The 17,888-nt window shown below is 37.8% G+C and overlaps 1 protein-coding gene across 2 annotated transcripts in view; it reads left to right on the forward strand.

Annotated features, from left to right (window-relative positions):
* Positions 1-17,341, forward strand: part of ppp2r5ea (protein phosphatase 2, regulatory subunit B', epsilon isoform a) — a 22,491-nt gene extending 5,150 nt beyond the window's left edge. For both annotated transcript variants that reach the window (XM_079888388.1, XM_079888387.1), the window contains 13 exons: positions 6,915-7,075; positions 7,933-8,129; positions 9,119-9,220; positions 9,441-9,533; positions 9,937-10,067; positions 10,163-10,222; positions 11,166-11,274; positions 11,434-11,487; positions 11,605-11,655; positions 11,883-12,002; positions 12,898-13,025; positions 14,706-14,807; positions 14,896-17,341. In XM_079888388.1, the coding sequence (XP_079744514.1) occupies positions 6,919-7,075; positions 7,933-8,129; positions 9,119-9,220; positions 9,441-9,533; positions 9,937-10,067; positions 10,163-10,222; positions 11,166-11,274; positions 11,434-11,487; positions 11,605-11,655; positions 11,883-12,002; positions 12,898-13,025; positions 14,706-14,807; positions 14,896-14,998 (1,407 nt within the window). In that variant the 5' untranslated portion in view covers positions 6,915-6,918 and the 3' untranslated portion in view covers positions 14,999-17,341. The remainder of the gene's footprint in view (positions 1-6,914; positions 7,076-7,932; positions 8,130-9,118; positions 9,221-9,440; positions 9,534-9,936; positions 10,068-10,162; positions 10,223-11,165; positions 11,275-11,433; positions 11,488-11,604; positions 11,656-11,882; positions 12,003-12,897; positions 13,026-14,705; positions 14,808-14,895) is intronic.
* The last annotated feature ends 547 nt before the right edge of the window (positions 17,342-17,888 follow it).

Raw genomic sequence — 17,888 nt, forward strand, 5'->3', positions numbered from 1 at the left:
TAACAAGTCAACAGTCTTGTTTAATGGCCTTGTCTTTCAGGCTCTTGGGAATGCAATATATTCCACACCTGTTTTTGTTCCACAGCTGCGGTCATGCGTTTCACGGACTGACAATTGAGACTTTTCAGCCACACTGATTCAAACTCTCCTGACCTTCTTGTTTTCTGTCTGATAGTGCTTATATTTTGAGACAGGACACTTTTTTTAATCTCTCAAGGGCATGCGTTTAATCAGAAAGTGCAGTGCAAGATCAAACCCATCACTTTTGCTGAGATGCAGAAAATGCACTTTGTGTATACGAATAAAAAGAGTTAAAACTTGAGCAACATGAGTGACTTGTCAGAACTGTCTGTAGCCTCTTGATTTAGATAGTTGAGTATTGGAATACCAAAACATATAGAAGGAAATTTAACTTCATAAAATTGGTCAAGTGTTTGCTTTGTCAAAAATAGTGTCTAAATCTAAAGGGACACTATCTATATGGTTGTAATTTGAGTCAGGCGTTCCAATCAATGAGATGAGTCAATTGTATGTTACAGGGCCTTTCCTTATAAAACAAACACAGACTCTAGCTGTTGTCTCTCAGTATGCTCTAAATTTGAGTCTTAAAGTTTGAAATATACTAGTGAAAGAATTTCTTCGGGGGAAAAAAACAAAATGTTGCAGCTATTACTAAAGATGGAAAGGGTTACTATACAGTCAGATGTGGCATGTCTCTTAAGATTTTGAAACAATATAGTGTCTTGTATAATTGAATTGCTTGATTATTAAAGGTAAAAAAAGTGTCAAACATTGTAGCAAAAATTGTGCGTTTGCATGTCTAAATTTGGTCAGTCCAATGAGAACTATACCATTATCACAGTTTAAAGTTAGTTCACCCAATAAATGAAATTTCTGTCATTAATTACTCTATTACACATTTACAATGCGTCAACAATGTAGGAGAATGACGTGGAAGAGATTGTTGAATAAAGTCGTTATTTTTGGGGGGTTTTGCACACAAAGTATTCTCGCCGCTTTATAACATTAAGGTTGAGCCATTGGAGTCACATGGACTATTTTTTTGATGTCTTTACTACCTTTATGAGCCTTGGAAGTTGCAGTGAAGTTGCAGTCTATGGAGGGTCAGAATGAAACCTCTCTGATTTCATCAAAAATATCTTTATTTGTGTTCCGAAGATGAAAGAAGGTCTTATGGGTTTGGAACGACATAAGGGGAAGTAATTAATGACAGAAATTTCATTTTTGGGTGAACTAACCGGCAGCCGTTCCACTATTTCTGACATTTGTATACGATTGTCACATTTTGCCCTCAGTTGCATGGAACCTACAAATCACTCATGAAGCAGCCTTGTATTCACCATGGTAAAATGAGTGAATGATGAATGTATGACTATCACTTATACGTTTGAAAGCAGAATATAATTGGTTTTTAGGGCTAATTGATGCAAATAAAGTAAATATCAGTAAATTAGGTTTTTTGGTAATTCTCACTCAATATTGGTTTTCTTCGCTAATCTCATGGTTTTGATTAGATTAGGCTATATCATTCGTTCTGGTGGTCACATAACGGTCTAACTGCAAAAGTTACTCTACAGTGGAAATGAATTGACTTTCAGTCTGTTGTTTTTCAGAGATTTACACTTATGCAACAAACTAAGTTGTTGCTGTTGTTTTTTTTCTATATCCTTTTTTTATTTATTTTTTACATGTCTATCAGTACCATCAGTTTGTTTAGCGAATCAACCACATAGTAAACACTGTTTTTAATTGGAGAACATCCAGAAATCTTTGGCCGCATCCTGTTCATGATGCAAGGGAGTGTATTATTTTGGGGCTGATTTGCTGTCTTGGGAGTGGGACAGCTTTACACTTGTCTCAGCAAAACAACAAATTCTGTATTTTGCCTGGGTGTTTTACAGGAGATTGTAAGAGCATCAAGGTGTCCGTTTGTGAGCCGAAGCTTAACCGAATGTGGGTCATGCTGTACAACAATGATCCTACGTTCTTAAGTAAATGTATAACCAAGCAGTTTCAGTCGAAGACATTTTATGCTTTAGAACAGCCAAGTCAAAGTCCTGACTCTCCAGTTGGCATTTCCTTACTCGTCATGACATGAGAAGTTCAATAGTTCAGTTTATGAACTCTAAAGAAGGTGAGCTAACATTTTAAGTTAAATGAATTGTCTTAAATGTTATCACAGTCGTTCTCTTACCGATATATGCAAAGTCCTTGTGTATGAAACCTTGAACATCTAATAAACAACTTGGTATCTTGAGTGTTGATTTATAATGCTGTTAGGTGAATGGGGAATAAATCCTGGACCGTTGTTAAATGTGCGGTGCTTTGTTTCTCTCAGCTTTAAATCCCAGGCTCATACTGGCAGGCCGTTTAGGGCCATATTACAGCCACCATAATGTAAACAAATCTGCAGAATGGAAAAGCAGTCGGCTGTTCTCCAAACTTCACTTTTACGTAAGGGTCTCGTGGTCTTAAGTTCATCTCTGTTTTGGTAAGGCATCCATGGGCTACATGCAGTTCATCATATGAATAACAGATCACTGAAACCATGTCAGTATAAGGTTGTGTAGCGTTTAGTTGCTTCTTGCTGAAGAGTTTGTCAGAAATGTTATGGCTTCATTGTTTATTGTAATTTTAGATTGGTGACCTTTTATGCTACTAATACAGTAGGGATAACTGTTAAACATAGGCTAATTTACTTGTCTATAAGGCTCAATGCTAAGGATTCTTTTCTGGTGGTTCAAAGTTTTTGTCTTTATGTCAACATTAAAAACAGATGGCAGCAGGAATATCAGGCTGCTGTCACTTTAAGACCGAATGCACGGATCCAATATACTGTTACACATGCATTTTCTTTCTCATCTGATTAAGTTCAAGTAAGACATAACCGACAATGTTTACGTGACAGCCTTCGGATAGTCCTTATTGTATTATATGACTTGTTCTTGTTTTTCAATATGCAAGCAACTTCAGGGATGGCAGAATGACTTCCCTACATGGAATGGCTTTGCTTCCAAAGTCCTTTTAGTTTATGACTAGTGTTATGACAGCCTCACATTTATCAGCGTGATAACTGACAGTTACACACTCTGTTAGTTGTGAAATTTATAAGCAAAGAGTATTTATTTAGCATGAGAGCTTGCTTAAATTTGTCATTGCTTTTCATTTTGGAGGCTTTTCCCTTTTGCTTTGTGGATTACACAATTAGTCATATTTTTTTTTGAATGCCAAGGGCATTTGTCTTTATTACAGGGTCTGTAAAAAAATCAGATGTACACCCAGCAGCTATGCTCATCATAGCAAATGGCTATGCAAAACATCAAAACTTTTCCCTTTGTTTTGTTGTCAAAATAAAAGGCATTTTCACTAATAATGAAACTAGTTCAAGGAAGGTAAGTATGGAGATTCAACACAAGTAGGGTAAGACATTGGAGATAATATATCAGGACAAGGCAGAGCAGTTGTGGTGGTGCGAACTTTCAACCTACCAGAAAAGTAGACTTAAAAAAATATCTTATGTGTTATTTGCTCTGACTTTCAGATGAGTCTGAAAGCAGATACAATGCTTTTAATTGGTAGATGTTTGTTGATCATTGTTGGATGACTCTTGATGATGTGAGTTGTCATAATGAGAGCACTTTGATTTGCACAGTAACCGTAACTGTGAGGACTCTGTTAGCCAACACCCAATTCAGGAATCCAGAAGAAAGCGAAAGGCCCTAGACCATTAACTTTGAACCCACGAAGGTTCAGGTCAGTATGGAATGTTAAATTATGAGTGTTTAATACTAATAGCCAATTTGTTTTCTCTGGTCTTCAGTTAGGTTTCTTTTTAATAAGATGGACCTGAAATTCACATGACCCAAATGTAGGACATGGGGCAGAACAGAAGGTCATATCCATAGACCCCCTGTAGATTCTCTCTGGAGAACAAAGTATTTGTGCCTGCTGTGAAATTAATCAGCTGTCTGTTATTCTCATCCAGCTCCTACCATAGCAGCGTGTCAGGATGTTAACATTTTAGCTGAAAAGACAGGTGGGGTTAGGAACCAAGAACTGGTTCTTAGTCTGAATGAATGATTTTCATTCATCTACATTATGGTCTTTTTAAGGACTTAAAACATAAACTTGAATTCTTGAGTTATCTGTTTGAATGAATTGAATTGTAGTGTTTCTCAACGGTTCTTGACTTAAGGCTGGTTCACACCAAGGACGATAAAGATGAAGTTTTAAAAATAGTTTTAAATGTAATGGCAGAGTCCACACTACACCTAACTATAATGATAACAGCACAGAGAAACTATATTCCAGCTGATGAACAATACACACTTTGACAGCCAATCAGCCTGCTTTAAAGCTCAAGCATTTAAAGGGGTGGACGAGTGCTGCTCATGCAGATAATGAACAGAACAATGTCGAACGTTGGTGTGGACGCTAATATAGTTGTCTCTTATTATTGTTATAGTTATCTTTTATAGTTATCGTTCTTGGTGTGAGGTGTGAACGGTTCTATATTCATTGAACTTCAAGTCATTATCTTCAGTCATGTCGTTTTTTTTTCTTTCTTTTTTTTCTTCAGTTTCATTTTTGTTTTGGGTTTTGTTTTGTCACCCATCATTTTTTCCAACACGCCACTCCTCCCCTTTTTTTAGTGAAGATAATGGCCTAGTTTGCTAAACGTGTACAGTGTGAAGTCCCCACCTCCTCCTGCCCTGCCACTCCTCTACTTCCTGCTTTCCATGGGAGGAGTACTAAAGCCTGATTACTTCCTGTCCTGTCCAGCCCACGGTAATCCCAGTGCACAGCAGTCCTTTTGGTGTGTTTTGAGCCTTTACGTAAGGCTGAGAAGCATCAGGGACACCAGCCCCTCCATTCAATTTAAGTACAATTTAACCTGTGATGGCTCGCCGCCGTTTACTAACTTTGAATTTGAAAGGCTGAAACAGGTTCAGGTAAAGGGCTCGAGTACACGTCTGTCCTGATCATGACCGAGTGAGGATTTTAATTTGGAACAGACTTTGCGTCTGGAGTGCGTCCTTAAAATGCACCTCTGTAGGCATCTCACTTGCATTTGTCCCTTAGATTAGTGTTGTGACTTAAATACGGTTATCTGATTAAAATATCTCTATACTAATACTACAGCAAAAACCTAAAGCAAGAAAAAGTAATTAGAAAATAGAAGATAGAACACTGAACATAAAATTTGTTGTTTTATTACTTCATTAATTTCAGATCAGGCTAAATTGAAGTTATTACTGACCTCAACTGCCTCATCAAACTCCAATGATGAAAAAAAAAAAAGTTTGCTGGTCACAAAATAAATCACACTTGTTTGACATTGAATCCATGAGCATCATCATGATGTAGGTTAATTATATTATCAATCACGAACCCAATTCTGTCATTTAGGGTTGAACAATTACACCAAAATCATATTTCATGAGTAATTTTATTTCACAAACATGTATCAAGATAGTTATTTTTGTTACTTAATTTCTCTATAATATAAAAATTTGAACAAAGATGCAAATTACAAACAGTAGTACAAACACAGTATAAGAAAGATAAATAAAATAAGCTATTTTTTTCAGGTACAGACTATTTAAGAGTTGCATTCAAATTAGGGAAAACAATAGAAATGGGATAAATCAGATAAAACGCTGCATATTCTTCTCTGTTTGAATTAAATATTGATCCTTAAGGCTACAAAGTTATTCACTCAAGAGCAGTGAATGATTCTCACATTTTTTGTTTGATTAATATTATTGGTATTAGACAATTTTTTATATAATGATAATTGCTGAAGCTTTTATCATGGTATATTATATTATCACAGTATTGAATTAAGTTACCAAAAAGTGTTGTCCTTCCAACAGAACATTCAAATACGATAAAACAATACACAAAAATGTATTATGTAAACACATTATCAAACAGATTAAAGTGCAAAAGAACTAAAGAGAACAAATGGAAGCACTTTATAATGAGGTCCCATAAGTTAATGTTAGTTAATCCAATAACTAACATTAACTAACAATAAGCAATATCTAGATTTGTTACAGTAGTTATTATTCTTTGTTAATGTTAGTTAATAAAAATACAACTGTTCAGTATAGGTTCAGGTCCAATGTTAACAGATAAAACCTTTGATTTGAATAATGTATTAGTAAATGTTTACATTATTATTAAGCAAGGAATAATTGACGCCGGGCCATTGAACTATCAGAAAAATGATGCACACCCCAGAGTCAATTATTCTGCTTATGCTACGGTTACCACACCTCAGAGTTTTTTCAGTGAAAATTTACTGGTGTGTGTTCGGTTATATAATGTGGTTGTCAGTGTCACTCCCATAAATAACTGAACTGTCTGTGAACGGAACTGTATTAAGGACTCAAATGCTGTATTAAGGACAACTGTATTCTGCTGCTGTGTGAATGAACGTGGCCAGGCATAAAGTAGTGCAGCCTGGTTTGTTTAAGGGGTTACAGGGCAAATGCTACGTTTCTGGTGTTCCATCAGAGCAATCCGCCATGCTTCTCATGCACGTTGTTGTATACATGCCTCTTTGATGCAGCATACAGGCAGTTGTAAATTTTAACCGGTTGATGGAAAAGTATTCTTAAAATGCATTCTAAAAATGCATTTCTTAATAAGGAATTATTCACGGTATTTTGAATAGGCATGTGTAGGCATTATTCACGGTATAGCAGGCATGTTAGGCTTCTGTCACTAAGACCTGAGGTCGTAGAGTCTTTTCACTTGGTTGCATTAAAACATGGGTCTTAATGTCTTTTTATTCATTAATGTCTTAATCTCTTTTTCAAGATTTTCATTCATTCTGCACATTATAACTGACTTTTTCTCTGTTTGTTTCCTTTTTGTCTCTACAGGGTTATGTCTTCAGCAGCCACCACAGCCCCGTCTGTGGACAAGGTGGACGGCTTCTCCAGGAAGTCTGTCAGAAAAGCCAGGCAGAAGCGAGCACAGAGCTCGTCCCAGTTCAGATCTCAGGACAAGCCCATAGAGCTGGTGCAGCTGCCTCTGCTGAAAGGTAAGTTCTGTTAATGTGGTCATATGAAGATAGTAGTTGGTGTCACAGGGCTTTGAACTATTTTAATTGTTCTGATAGAGCTGATAAAGATGGTTGTACTAAAATAAAAAATAAATAAAAGCAACACGGAATGCAGTCAAACCTGTCACTTTGTGAAAGAAAGGTCTTATTTGTCAAGATGGGATTGTTCTGTCAAGTCTGTGTCATGTTGTCCCCAGATTTAATGTCCGTATTTGGAGTCGGTTAGACTTTAAAAAAATATATATATTTTATAATGTTTTTGAAACCAAGTTTAGATGGGTGCATCTCTAGTATATTTCATTGCCTAGTTGATTTGGTGTGGATGTATAAACTCATTGCTCCCCAAGTGTAGTTCATCACATTAATCGTGAACATGTTAGACTAAAGCTTGACAACCACAAAATATCCAAATACATTAACTTCATTTGTGAACAGTATATCTATAGTTTTATCATTTTAAAGCCTAAAAAATCTACTTTGTGCAGTGTTTATGCTTAAAGTGTGTGTGCGCTATCTTTCTGTTTGTATAAAGTGTTCAAATACTGTCAATAAACCTATGTACCTACATGAACATTGCCACTGTAATGGTTGGTTGTGGCACATATATTACTGTGTCTTGAATGGCTTTTCAAACTCAAGCCCCTATCACTTGGAATATTTAGGGGTCAAATGCCAGATGGATCTCCAAGCTAATATGTGAAGTATTTTAGGCCTCCCATCAACAGTCCCGAAACACGAGACAGATTACAGTTGGAAAGTCAAGGATGTTGATATAAACCATTTGTGGAATTCTAGTACTACTGTTTTGCATTCAATTTCTCTTTCTCTCTGTCTAGATGTTTCTGCGCAGGAGCAACCAGAACTGTTCCTCAAGAAGCTGCAGCAGTGCTGTACTCTGTTTGACTTCATGGACACACTTTCTGACCTCAAAATGAAAGAGTATAAGCGGTCCACCCTTAATGAGCTGGTGGACTACGTCACCCTCAGCCGGGGCTACTTGACTGAGCAGACCTACCCCGAGGTTGTCAAAATGGTGAGATTAAAAGATTAGAAGCATGTTGTGTGATTGGAAAATGTATATTCTGTTATCGTCTAATTTATATGCTTATATCATAGTGGTGTAACAGTACATGTATACTTCCCGAACTGTGCGGTACGGACGTCACGGTTCGGTGCATGCAATTACGCGCAATCCACACTCCAGTCCAGAAGGGGCGCTTGCTGTAATGCAATGCTGTTTTCTACCAGTAAAAAGCGCAGAAGAAGAAGAGTCATCGCTCTGTTTACATTTCTCAACCAGTTTCAACTGCTGAAAGATATCAATAAAACTGCTTGAGAATAATATCTCACGTAGCATTACATTTACCTCATGCATTTAGTGTCGACAGCAGGTTAGTTCGCTAGAGAAATGATCTGTAGGGAAGAGCATTTCGTATATGCACTATATTAGCCTGTTCATTATGTACTTAATGTCTTGATTTATTTAATGTATGTTTAAATAAATTTGTCATGAAAGCAAGTTTTGACAGCCACTTTGTAGATGGTTATAATTCAAAAATGAACTGAAGTAGAAAATTAACTTTATCATTAGATTTAGAAGTTAATGCAAAACCTGCCTTATGTGCAAATAACATGTTTTTTATTTTATTTTAGTGTTGATAATAGCAACTGAATTTAATAATTTGGGATCTGTTGTTAATTTTAACCTTTAATATTACAGTAATGTGTAAGTAAGGGCTAATATGTAAGTAAGGGCTACCCATATAGTTTACAGCATTAGCTAAGATAGATTTTGTTATCCTTAAGAAAAAATTAATTATAATTTAATTTATTTAAACACAGAGACACATTTGTTAAAAACAGTTTAATAAAAAATAAAAAAGCAATTTTGTTTAGTTTAGTTTTTGTTTTAGTCCCCCCCCTCCCCCTCCCCCTCCCCCCCCCCCCCCCCCCCCCTCCCCCTATCTAATATCTAATATTTCAGATATAACTCGAGGGTTTCCTCCTTTTTATTTGCCACAGGTGTCCTACAATATATTTCGGACTCTTCCGCCTAGTGACAGTAACGAGTTTGACCCAGAGGAAGATGAGCCCACGCTGGAGGCCTCATGGCCACACTTACAGGTACAGAGTCCCGGCTGCCATCATATGCAAAAGAAAATACTTAATTTACACTTTGTCTGTTTCTACATGCATTGGATTTCTTTTTATATTTCAACGGTCAAACATGTAAAAAAAAAAATAAATTTCGAACAACATTGGCGTTATAAAGGTCTTGAGATATTTGTAGGGTCTCATTTTCAAGGACAAGTTTTCTGATCTCTCTCTTCCTTTTCTGCTTAAGCTTGTTTATGAGTTCTTCATTCGCTTCTTGGAAAGTCAGGAATTTCAGCCCAGCGTTGCCAAAAAATACATTGACCAGAAATTTGTATTACAGGTGAGTGATTGCCGGTTATGACTTCTCATCCTAGTATAAATCAAATGAAGCCATTATTGCTAGTAAAACAGCACTGATATAGCTCTCTGGAATAGTTCAAGTTTCTCCTAGGTCAGTTGTGGCAATTTGCTGTCAAATAGTTTAGAATAATTGCCACTAAACTGTACATTTTACTGATGTCACTGATAACTACTTCCCCAAAGTGCTGTTACAGAACTAGTACTCTTCTCACATAATTCATTTAATCTCAGATCCATATTTGGTTTGGTTTTTGTTTCATTTTTGTTTGTTTTAGTAGCAGTGTAGTTATAAAGGTAATGCATGGACAGTCTTTTTTCAAAGAGCGATACACATTGCTTATGATGAAGATCATGTAGTCAATAAAAGTCTTCCTAATTTCTAGCTCTTGGAGCTGTTTGATAGCGAGGATCCACGGGAGAGGGACTGCCTGAAGACCGTTCTGCACAGAATTTATGGCAAGTTCCTCGGCCTCAGGGCCTTCATCCGAAAACAGATCAACAACATTTTTCTTTGGTAAGTAACTGTCACGCTATTTAGTTGTGTATATTCAAGATGAAATATAATGGTATGCTGACATAGCTCTTTTTCCTCCTGTCCTGCTCTGGCAGTTTTGTATACGAGACAGAGCGCTTCAATGGTGTAGCTGAACTGCTGGAGATTTTAGGAAGGTATGTCATATTTTAGAGCCTATTAATTGGTTGGAAGATATATGGAGAAATTTAAACTAAGAAACTGAAAGTTTGGGAAGACATAAAGGTGCGACCCACAGAGGTCACATTCCTGTTTTATCTTACTCCACCCTGTCTTAAGGCCCCGATATACTCACAGCGAAGTTCTTTTTCGTTCTTTGCTGGGGGGGGGGGGGGAGTTTAAAATACGTGAGCAGTGATATACTGTTAGTGAACATCCCGACACCTCCCATGCTGCCTTGACCGGGGTTTAGATGAATATGTAAACGTGCTGTACGCTTTCAGCTCAATAACAAAATTAACACACAACAAACTGAGAAAACAGCAAGCATTTTTTTTTTAAATGAAGCACAAGAATCTGATCATAGCAACATGGATATGTTTGCACGAGCTCTGGCAGGTTTATTTATATAGCACTTCATACAATAGATTGCTTAAAAGCAAGCAGCTTTGCAGGTTTAAACATGAAAACCAGTGCTAGTCTTATTTCATCAGAATTACAACTATAAAGTGGCTTTCCAATGTGTTTTCACTTGTGGACGTCTGGTCTCAACTGACTGAACAGGATAAATGAACCAGAGATGATTCATGATTCTCAAGATTCAAATTGATCCATGTCAAAGAAGGCGGAGCCTAAGCACACACCTACCTAGTACGTAATCGCCAATGGTAGTTCGAAAGGTGTTTACCAGACGGAGCGAACTTTTCCGCAATGTTCGCTTTGGCAAGCTGTTTCGAACTTCATTTTGACCTGATTTTGTTCGAAATGACGTCACACCAGTTCATTCTTTGATTTCGCTTTGAAGTATATCGGGGCCTTTAGGTGTCATTTAGATGTCTCAGTCTCCTGCATATTATCAGTTTTTGTCATGGTTATCAATGTCAGATCAGCGGTGAAGCCTCATACGTCTCTGGTTTACAGCATCATCAATGGTTTTGCGCTTCCTCTCAAAGCTGAGCACAAACAGTTCTTGGTGAAAGTTCTGCTGCCTCTGCACACAGTGAGGAGCTTGTCTCTCTTCCATGCCCAGGTACACACTCAACTGTTTATCTACACACATCTGTGCTTGCTTGCATGCATTTCAAGGACAGAAGAAACAGAATCCTTGTCATGATTGTTTATGGAACAGTTTATGAATCTTAACATTTGAAATGCATTTATATTAATCTAAAGTCACCTTTTTTTGTAGCTGGCCTATTGTATTGTACAGTTCCTAGAGAAAGATCCCACGTTAACAGAACCTGTAAGTGTTCCTTGTCACCATTATCTTCCTCATTCTTCATCAAGTCCCATCTTGTTTGGGCTTGTTCTTAAAGGATTTTCACTAGTTTGCCTGTTTTTTGTGTGTTTTTTTTTCCAGGTGATCAGAGGCTTGTTGAAATTTTGGCCAAAAACCTGTAGTCAAAAAGAGGTAATGTCTTCATTTTATGGAATCATACCTGCAAGTCATTAATCCAGTGTCCATTTTTTGTGACTTGCTCTCAAAAAGAAATAGTTGTTGAATCTTCTACCAAACCATAATTTAAAAAGTCATAGAAAGTAAAGATATGATTTCTTCCACTATTGGTTTCTTGCATTATTCAAGAGAAATCCTTCACATGCTTTTCCTAAACATTTCTATAACATATTTTTTTGTAGGTTATGTTTCTTGGAGAGTTGGAGGAGATTCTAGATGTGATCGAGCCCACTCAGTTTGTTAAGATCCAGGAGCCTCTTTTCAAACAGATTGCTAGATGTGTGTCCAGCCCCCATTTTCAGGTGAACACACTCCACGCTAAATCCTCCTCACAAACCTTGTGATATCTTGTAATAGCTAGAAACTTTAACATGAAGATATTCAAAAGTAGCCTGGAAAGCCAGACCTACATCAAGATGTTAGGTCTGGCAACTCACCATAGACACGGCTCAATCCGAGGGGCGGGATAAACGGCTGTCTTTCAAATTCCCTCTGCACGCAATAGGACAGCGCTTCAACCAACCAGAGCGTTTTCCCAACAGCGGAGCTAGTTGATAGATTTAACTTTTGCCATATCTGGCCGGCAAAACTACGAACACATCTTCCTTTTTTTAAGAATGACTTAAGTGCTGTTCTTTGCTTTTTTTTTCAAAGAAAAACTTAACTCCAAGTCCTCCAGAGTCGCGGCCAAAGCCGATTCGAAAGACTGTTCTCCAGCAGCAGCAGCCATTCTTTGTTTTCAAGTAGCAGCAACCGTCATTATGTTAAGCCCGCCCCGCCTACTCTATACACGATGTGATTGGCCTGACCCAATTTAGGTTTTTGCAGCTCGAAAGTCAATGGAGAGTTGCTAGACTACCCTGGCTGCAAAATACATTTTGCTGCCACTAGGGTGCGTCTAGATTTCTAGGCTAATTCAAAAGCAATTTCACAGAGAAACCCTTATTCATTTGCTCACGTCACCAGTCCACTGTAAAATTAGCATGTTTGTTCATTAATATCACACAATTCTGGGCATAAATATCTATTAAATAAAAAGAGAACATTTGCTACTTTAAAATCAACTCTACTTCCACGTTAACTTGGGGGTTTGGCATGAAAATGGCACATTTGAGTGCAAGTGAATGCTTCAGGGTCTGCAATCTAAAAATACTGATACATATTTTTTAAAACTTTTTTAAATGTATATCGTTTCAGGTGGCAGAACGAGCCTTGTACTATTGGAACAATGAGTACATCATGAGTTTGATTGAGGAGAACTCTAGCGTCATCCTGCCTATCATGTTTGCCAGTCTCTACAGGATCTCCAAAGAGCATTGGAACCCGTGAGTTTCATGTTATATATATACATACTCACTCACACACACACACACACACACACACACACACACACACACACACACACACACACACACACACACACTAAATGGACGAAAGTATTGGGACATAGCTTGCTCTGCTGATTCTATAGCTGAAGAGTTCCAAAATTCCACTGGCATTAATTTCAGCACAAAAACTGTGCGCCAGGAGTTTCATGGAATGGGTTCCCATGGCCGAGCAGCTTCATGCAAGCCTCACATCACCAAGTACAATGCTATGCGCAAGTGGCGTAAAGCATGCCGCCACTTGACTCTAGAGCAGTGGAGATGTGTTCTGGGAAGTGACAAATTGGGCTTCTCTGTTTGGCAGTCTGATGGGCAAGTCATTGTTTGGCGGATACCAGGAGAATGTTACCTGCCTGACTGCATTGTGCTTACTGTAAAGTTTAGTAGAGGAGGGATAATGATATGGGGTTGTTCATAGGTTGGGCTTGGCCCCTTACTTCCAGTGAAGAGAAATCTTATTGCTTCAGCATACCAGGACATTTTGGACAACACTCTGCTTCCAAATTTGTGGTAACAGTTTGGGGAAGACTCTTTTCTATTCTAGTATGACTTTTCCCTAGTGCACAGATCAAGATCCATAAAGACATGGTTGGATGAGTTTGGTGTGGAAGAACTTGACTGGCCTGCATTTATTTGAAATACTTAAAGGGTTAGTTCACCCAAAAATGAAAATTCTGTCAGTAATTACTCACCCTCATGTTGTTCCAACCGCGTAAGACCTTCGTTCATCTTCGGAACACAAATTAAGATATTTTTGATTAAATCTGAGAACTGGCTCACTTCTCCATAGGCTTCTATGTGACTGAAACTTGCTGGCCCAGAAAAGTTATTAAAGAGATCGTTAATATAGTCCAAGTGACTACAGTGGCTCAATCTTAAGTATATCAAGCGACGAGAATACTTTTTGTGTGCAAAAACAAACAAAAATAACGACTTTATTCCACTATTCATTTCCTTCTCTCTGGGCCTCGTAGTGTTTTTGCGCAGCGCGTCTGTGTTGCACGTCAACACGCATCACACACATGACCAGCTTCGACCAATTGTGAGCCTACGTGGTGACGTGTAACACAGACGCGCTACGCAAAAACACTACGTGAACCAACTAGAGGCCCAGAGAGAAGGAAATGAATAGTGGAATAAAGTCGTTATTTTTGTTTGTTTTTGCGCACAAAAAGTATTCTCGTCGCTTGATATACTTAAGATTGAGCCACTGTAGTCACTTGGACTATATTAACGATCTCTTTAATAACGTTTCTGGGCCAGCAAGTTTCGGTTACCTAGCAGCCTATGGAGGAGTGATCCAGCTCTCAGATTTAATCAAAAATATCTTAATTTATGTTCCGAAGATGAACGAAGGTCTTACGGGGTTGGAACAACATGAGGGTGAGTAATTACTGACAGAATTTTCATTTTTGGGTGAACTAACCCTTTAAGACTTTTCCATTATTACAAAAAATGTGTCACTTTTAATCACTTTAATGTGGGCTTCCTGAATTTTTTTTTTATAAATATATATATCTTACTGACCCTAAACTTTGAAATGGTGTATATTAATAATAGCAGAGTAGATAATTTAGACAAAGTGTTTTGATGTTCATGTCTGTTTTTCTCTACCATCAGGGCAATATCAGCTTTGATCTACAATGTCCTCAAAGCATTCATGGAGATGAACAGCGCTTTGTTCGATGAACTCGCCGCCAATTACAAATCAGACAGGCAAAGGCAAGAAACAGTGACAGTGTAAAGTATTGTTTTAAACTCCTGCACTTTACAAAGCAGTTCAGTTAACCTCTTTCTCACTTTCCTGTAGGGAAAGGAAGAAGGACAAGGAACGGGAAGATCTATGGAGGAAGCTGGAGGACCTGGAGCTCAGACGGGGCATCCAGAACAGCGACGGTGTCATTCCCACCTAACACGGACCTCGTCTCCAACCTTCTGTTTGGCCCCAACCAATCCCTTTCTACTCTTCCACAGGGACCCCTCTTTGCTTCTCATGCTGCGTACTTTACCGCACACTCCCTCATTCATTTCCTCTCTTTCAACAGCACTGTAAATAATCCTCTCCCTCTTTCCTGTATCATACTACTACACTGAAAGGAAGAAAAGAAAAAACAGAAAATTTGAAGAGACTTAATGTGCACTCCTCGTTGTAAAAAAATATGGTCAAATGATAATCAGCTATGGTCAAAGGATATATTTAAAAAAAAAAAAAAAAAAAACCTTTCAGTTCAGAAGTTGTTCAGTGTCTCCATGTCGATATTGTTCTCCAAGGAAGTGCCCTGGGACTTTAGGGTCTGTGCTCACCCTGCGATTAAAGATGTCTTATATGAGGATCCCGCTGCCACCACAATTTTTTATTTATTATTTTTTTTATGAAGAGAGACTTTTCCATCTAGACATAATTTGACTCCCCTGACTCAGGGGATGCAAACTATAAACCCATGACGTGAATATAAGGAAAACAGAAGTGGGGAGGAAAAAAAAACATTATACATCCTCTCTGTGGTGTGCATTTTTTTCTTTTACAGGATGATCAGCCTGGTCCTTTACTGTACATTATGGACAGGTGCTTTTCGCTGACCAGGAATCTTAACGTCCAAGATGGGCCGCAGTCGGCTACGGTGGTTACCTGTGCTCAATAAAGAGGACAAACCTCTCCGAGGACCTTTATTTTTTTAACTTGTGAACCAGGAAATTATCCGGTCATAGCATCATGCTGTCTGCTGTGGAGACTCTTGGGAATTCCCATGTGGAAATTCAGTTGTTACCAAGAGTATGTCAAGCTCAGTTTCTCGGACTTGTGGAATTTTGGTGGCACACAGTGTTCAGAGCTCATCCAGTGTTTTTAAAACCGTTAAGTGACATATATATTTTTCGTAAAGAATATTCTGGACATTTTTCTCATGTTCCACCCAGATTTCCACTGCTCAGCTCTATTAGTTTTCGATTTCAGGGTGGTTGGATGTCGTCTACATGACCGAGCTGAGCGAGACAAGGTTTTTCTTTCTGTTCATGGAGTGTTTGAAATGAAATCCTGCTTATGTTGGGTTTTTTAGGGCCTATGTAGGTAAACGCTGATCCGGTAGGTCATAATCTCTCTTCTGAAATACCAGCCGCCAGGCCAGGCTAGAACTAAAAAGCACTTCGAGCTAGATCATTAGTTGTTCTCATGGGACTTCAGGCCCTTTTCTTCTGTTCTTTTATTTGAAGTCCCAACAATCGTGGTTGTGGATTTTACATGTGAGGAGGATGTATTTTATTATATATATTTTTTTTGGCTTAATCACGTGTCTCTCTTTCTCCCTGTCCCCCCTCCCTCTCTCTCTCTCTCTCTCTCTCTCTCTCTCTCTCTCTCTCTCTCTCTCTCTCTCTCTCTCTCTTTCGTTTTAACTCTCCCAAGCTCATTGTGTGTTTTAAGATGGCCCAAATTTGATATGTATAAAAAATTCAAAAGAAAGGGTTTGATGAATAGAATAAATCTAATTATTTTAAAAAAAGAAAGAGATATTAAATAAACCTGTTTTTTGTGATAAAATGTTTGCTTGTTTTCTTTTTCTTTTTTTTTTCTTTCTGAATTTGAAGTTCTATATTTGCAGATTGAAAAGCATCTGATCAACACATTAGGCTTAGTGTTTTCATTATATTAATTAAATATTTTAAGTAGACCAATTCTGAGAACATAGGAAGGGCAAAGTGTTAAGTAAATCTTTTAAGAGTGTAAATGTGCCATTTTAATCCAGTAGGTGGCAGGAGGCTCATTCCAACAGATGAAGGAAAACGGTTCATTTGAATAGAGAACTTGAAATGTTAAGCAATGAGTGCTGTGTTGTGTTTTAGTTAAGCTAATGACTGGCTATGTAATGAGATTCCAGATCGACATGTTCAAAATTATTTGGTTAGATTATCACAACCAATAATATAGTGAATTAATTATGATTTAATTGTTAGTTTTAATTTTTTTTTATATTTTTGTGTTCTGTCTTCCACGAGCTGCATTAAACTAGAGGTTCAAATGTGCCGTGGATTTGTGCGTCGATCAACTTACCTTAAAACACGCTCCACTCCAGGGAATTCATGTCATGTAAATCCTGATTTGGTGTTTTATTAGTTAACCTTGATATGGTTACCAAAGCAATCGTGTAGTGATTATTTTCACCAACAGAGGGGGCTGCAAGCTACATTAGTTGGTCTCGCGCCGTTTCAGCTATGAAGAACTTTTACCTTGACGAGAGAAGAGAGAGTCATCGTTATCGCTTTCAAGGTATTGATATACTGACTATTCATGATGGATTAAAGTAATACTGTTTGTATACACTTTATAAAAAAATTTAAATTAAAAAAGGAGGCTTGAACAGGGTGTGGGATTGTTTTAAACTATTTTAAACGTTCTCGAAAGTTCTACCGTCACAGCTTTGCAAGTAAGTTAACGTTAACGTTTAAGTTAGCCTACTCCCCCTTATGAAAAATACACCAAATTGTAACACTTAAAGGGTTAGTTCACCCAAAAATGAAAATTCTGTCAGTAATTACTCACCCTCATGTTGTTCCAACCATGTAAGTCTTTCGTTCATCTTCGGAACACAAATTAAGATATTTTTGATGAAATCTGACAGAATTCTGACTCTTCCATAGGCTTCCAGAGTGACCGAAACTCGCCGACCCAGAATAGTTATTAAAAACATCGTTAAAATAGTCCAAGTGACTCCAGTGGCTCAATCTTAAGTATATCAAGCGACGAGAATACTTTTTGTGCGCAAAAACAAACAAAAATACCGACTTTATTCCACTATTCAATTCCTTCTC

The sequence above is a fragment of the Squalius cephalus genome (genome assembly GCF_949319135.1).
Source record: "Squalius cephalus genome assembly, chromosome: 12".
Lineage (NCBI taxonomy): Eukaryota > Metazoa > Chordata > Actinopteri > Cypriniformes > Leuciscidae > Squalius > Squalius cephalus.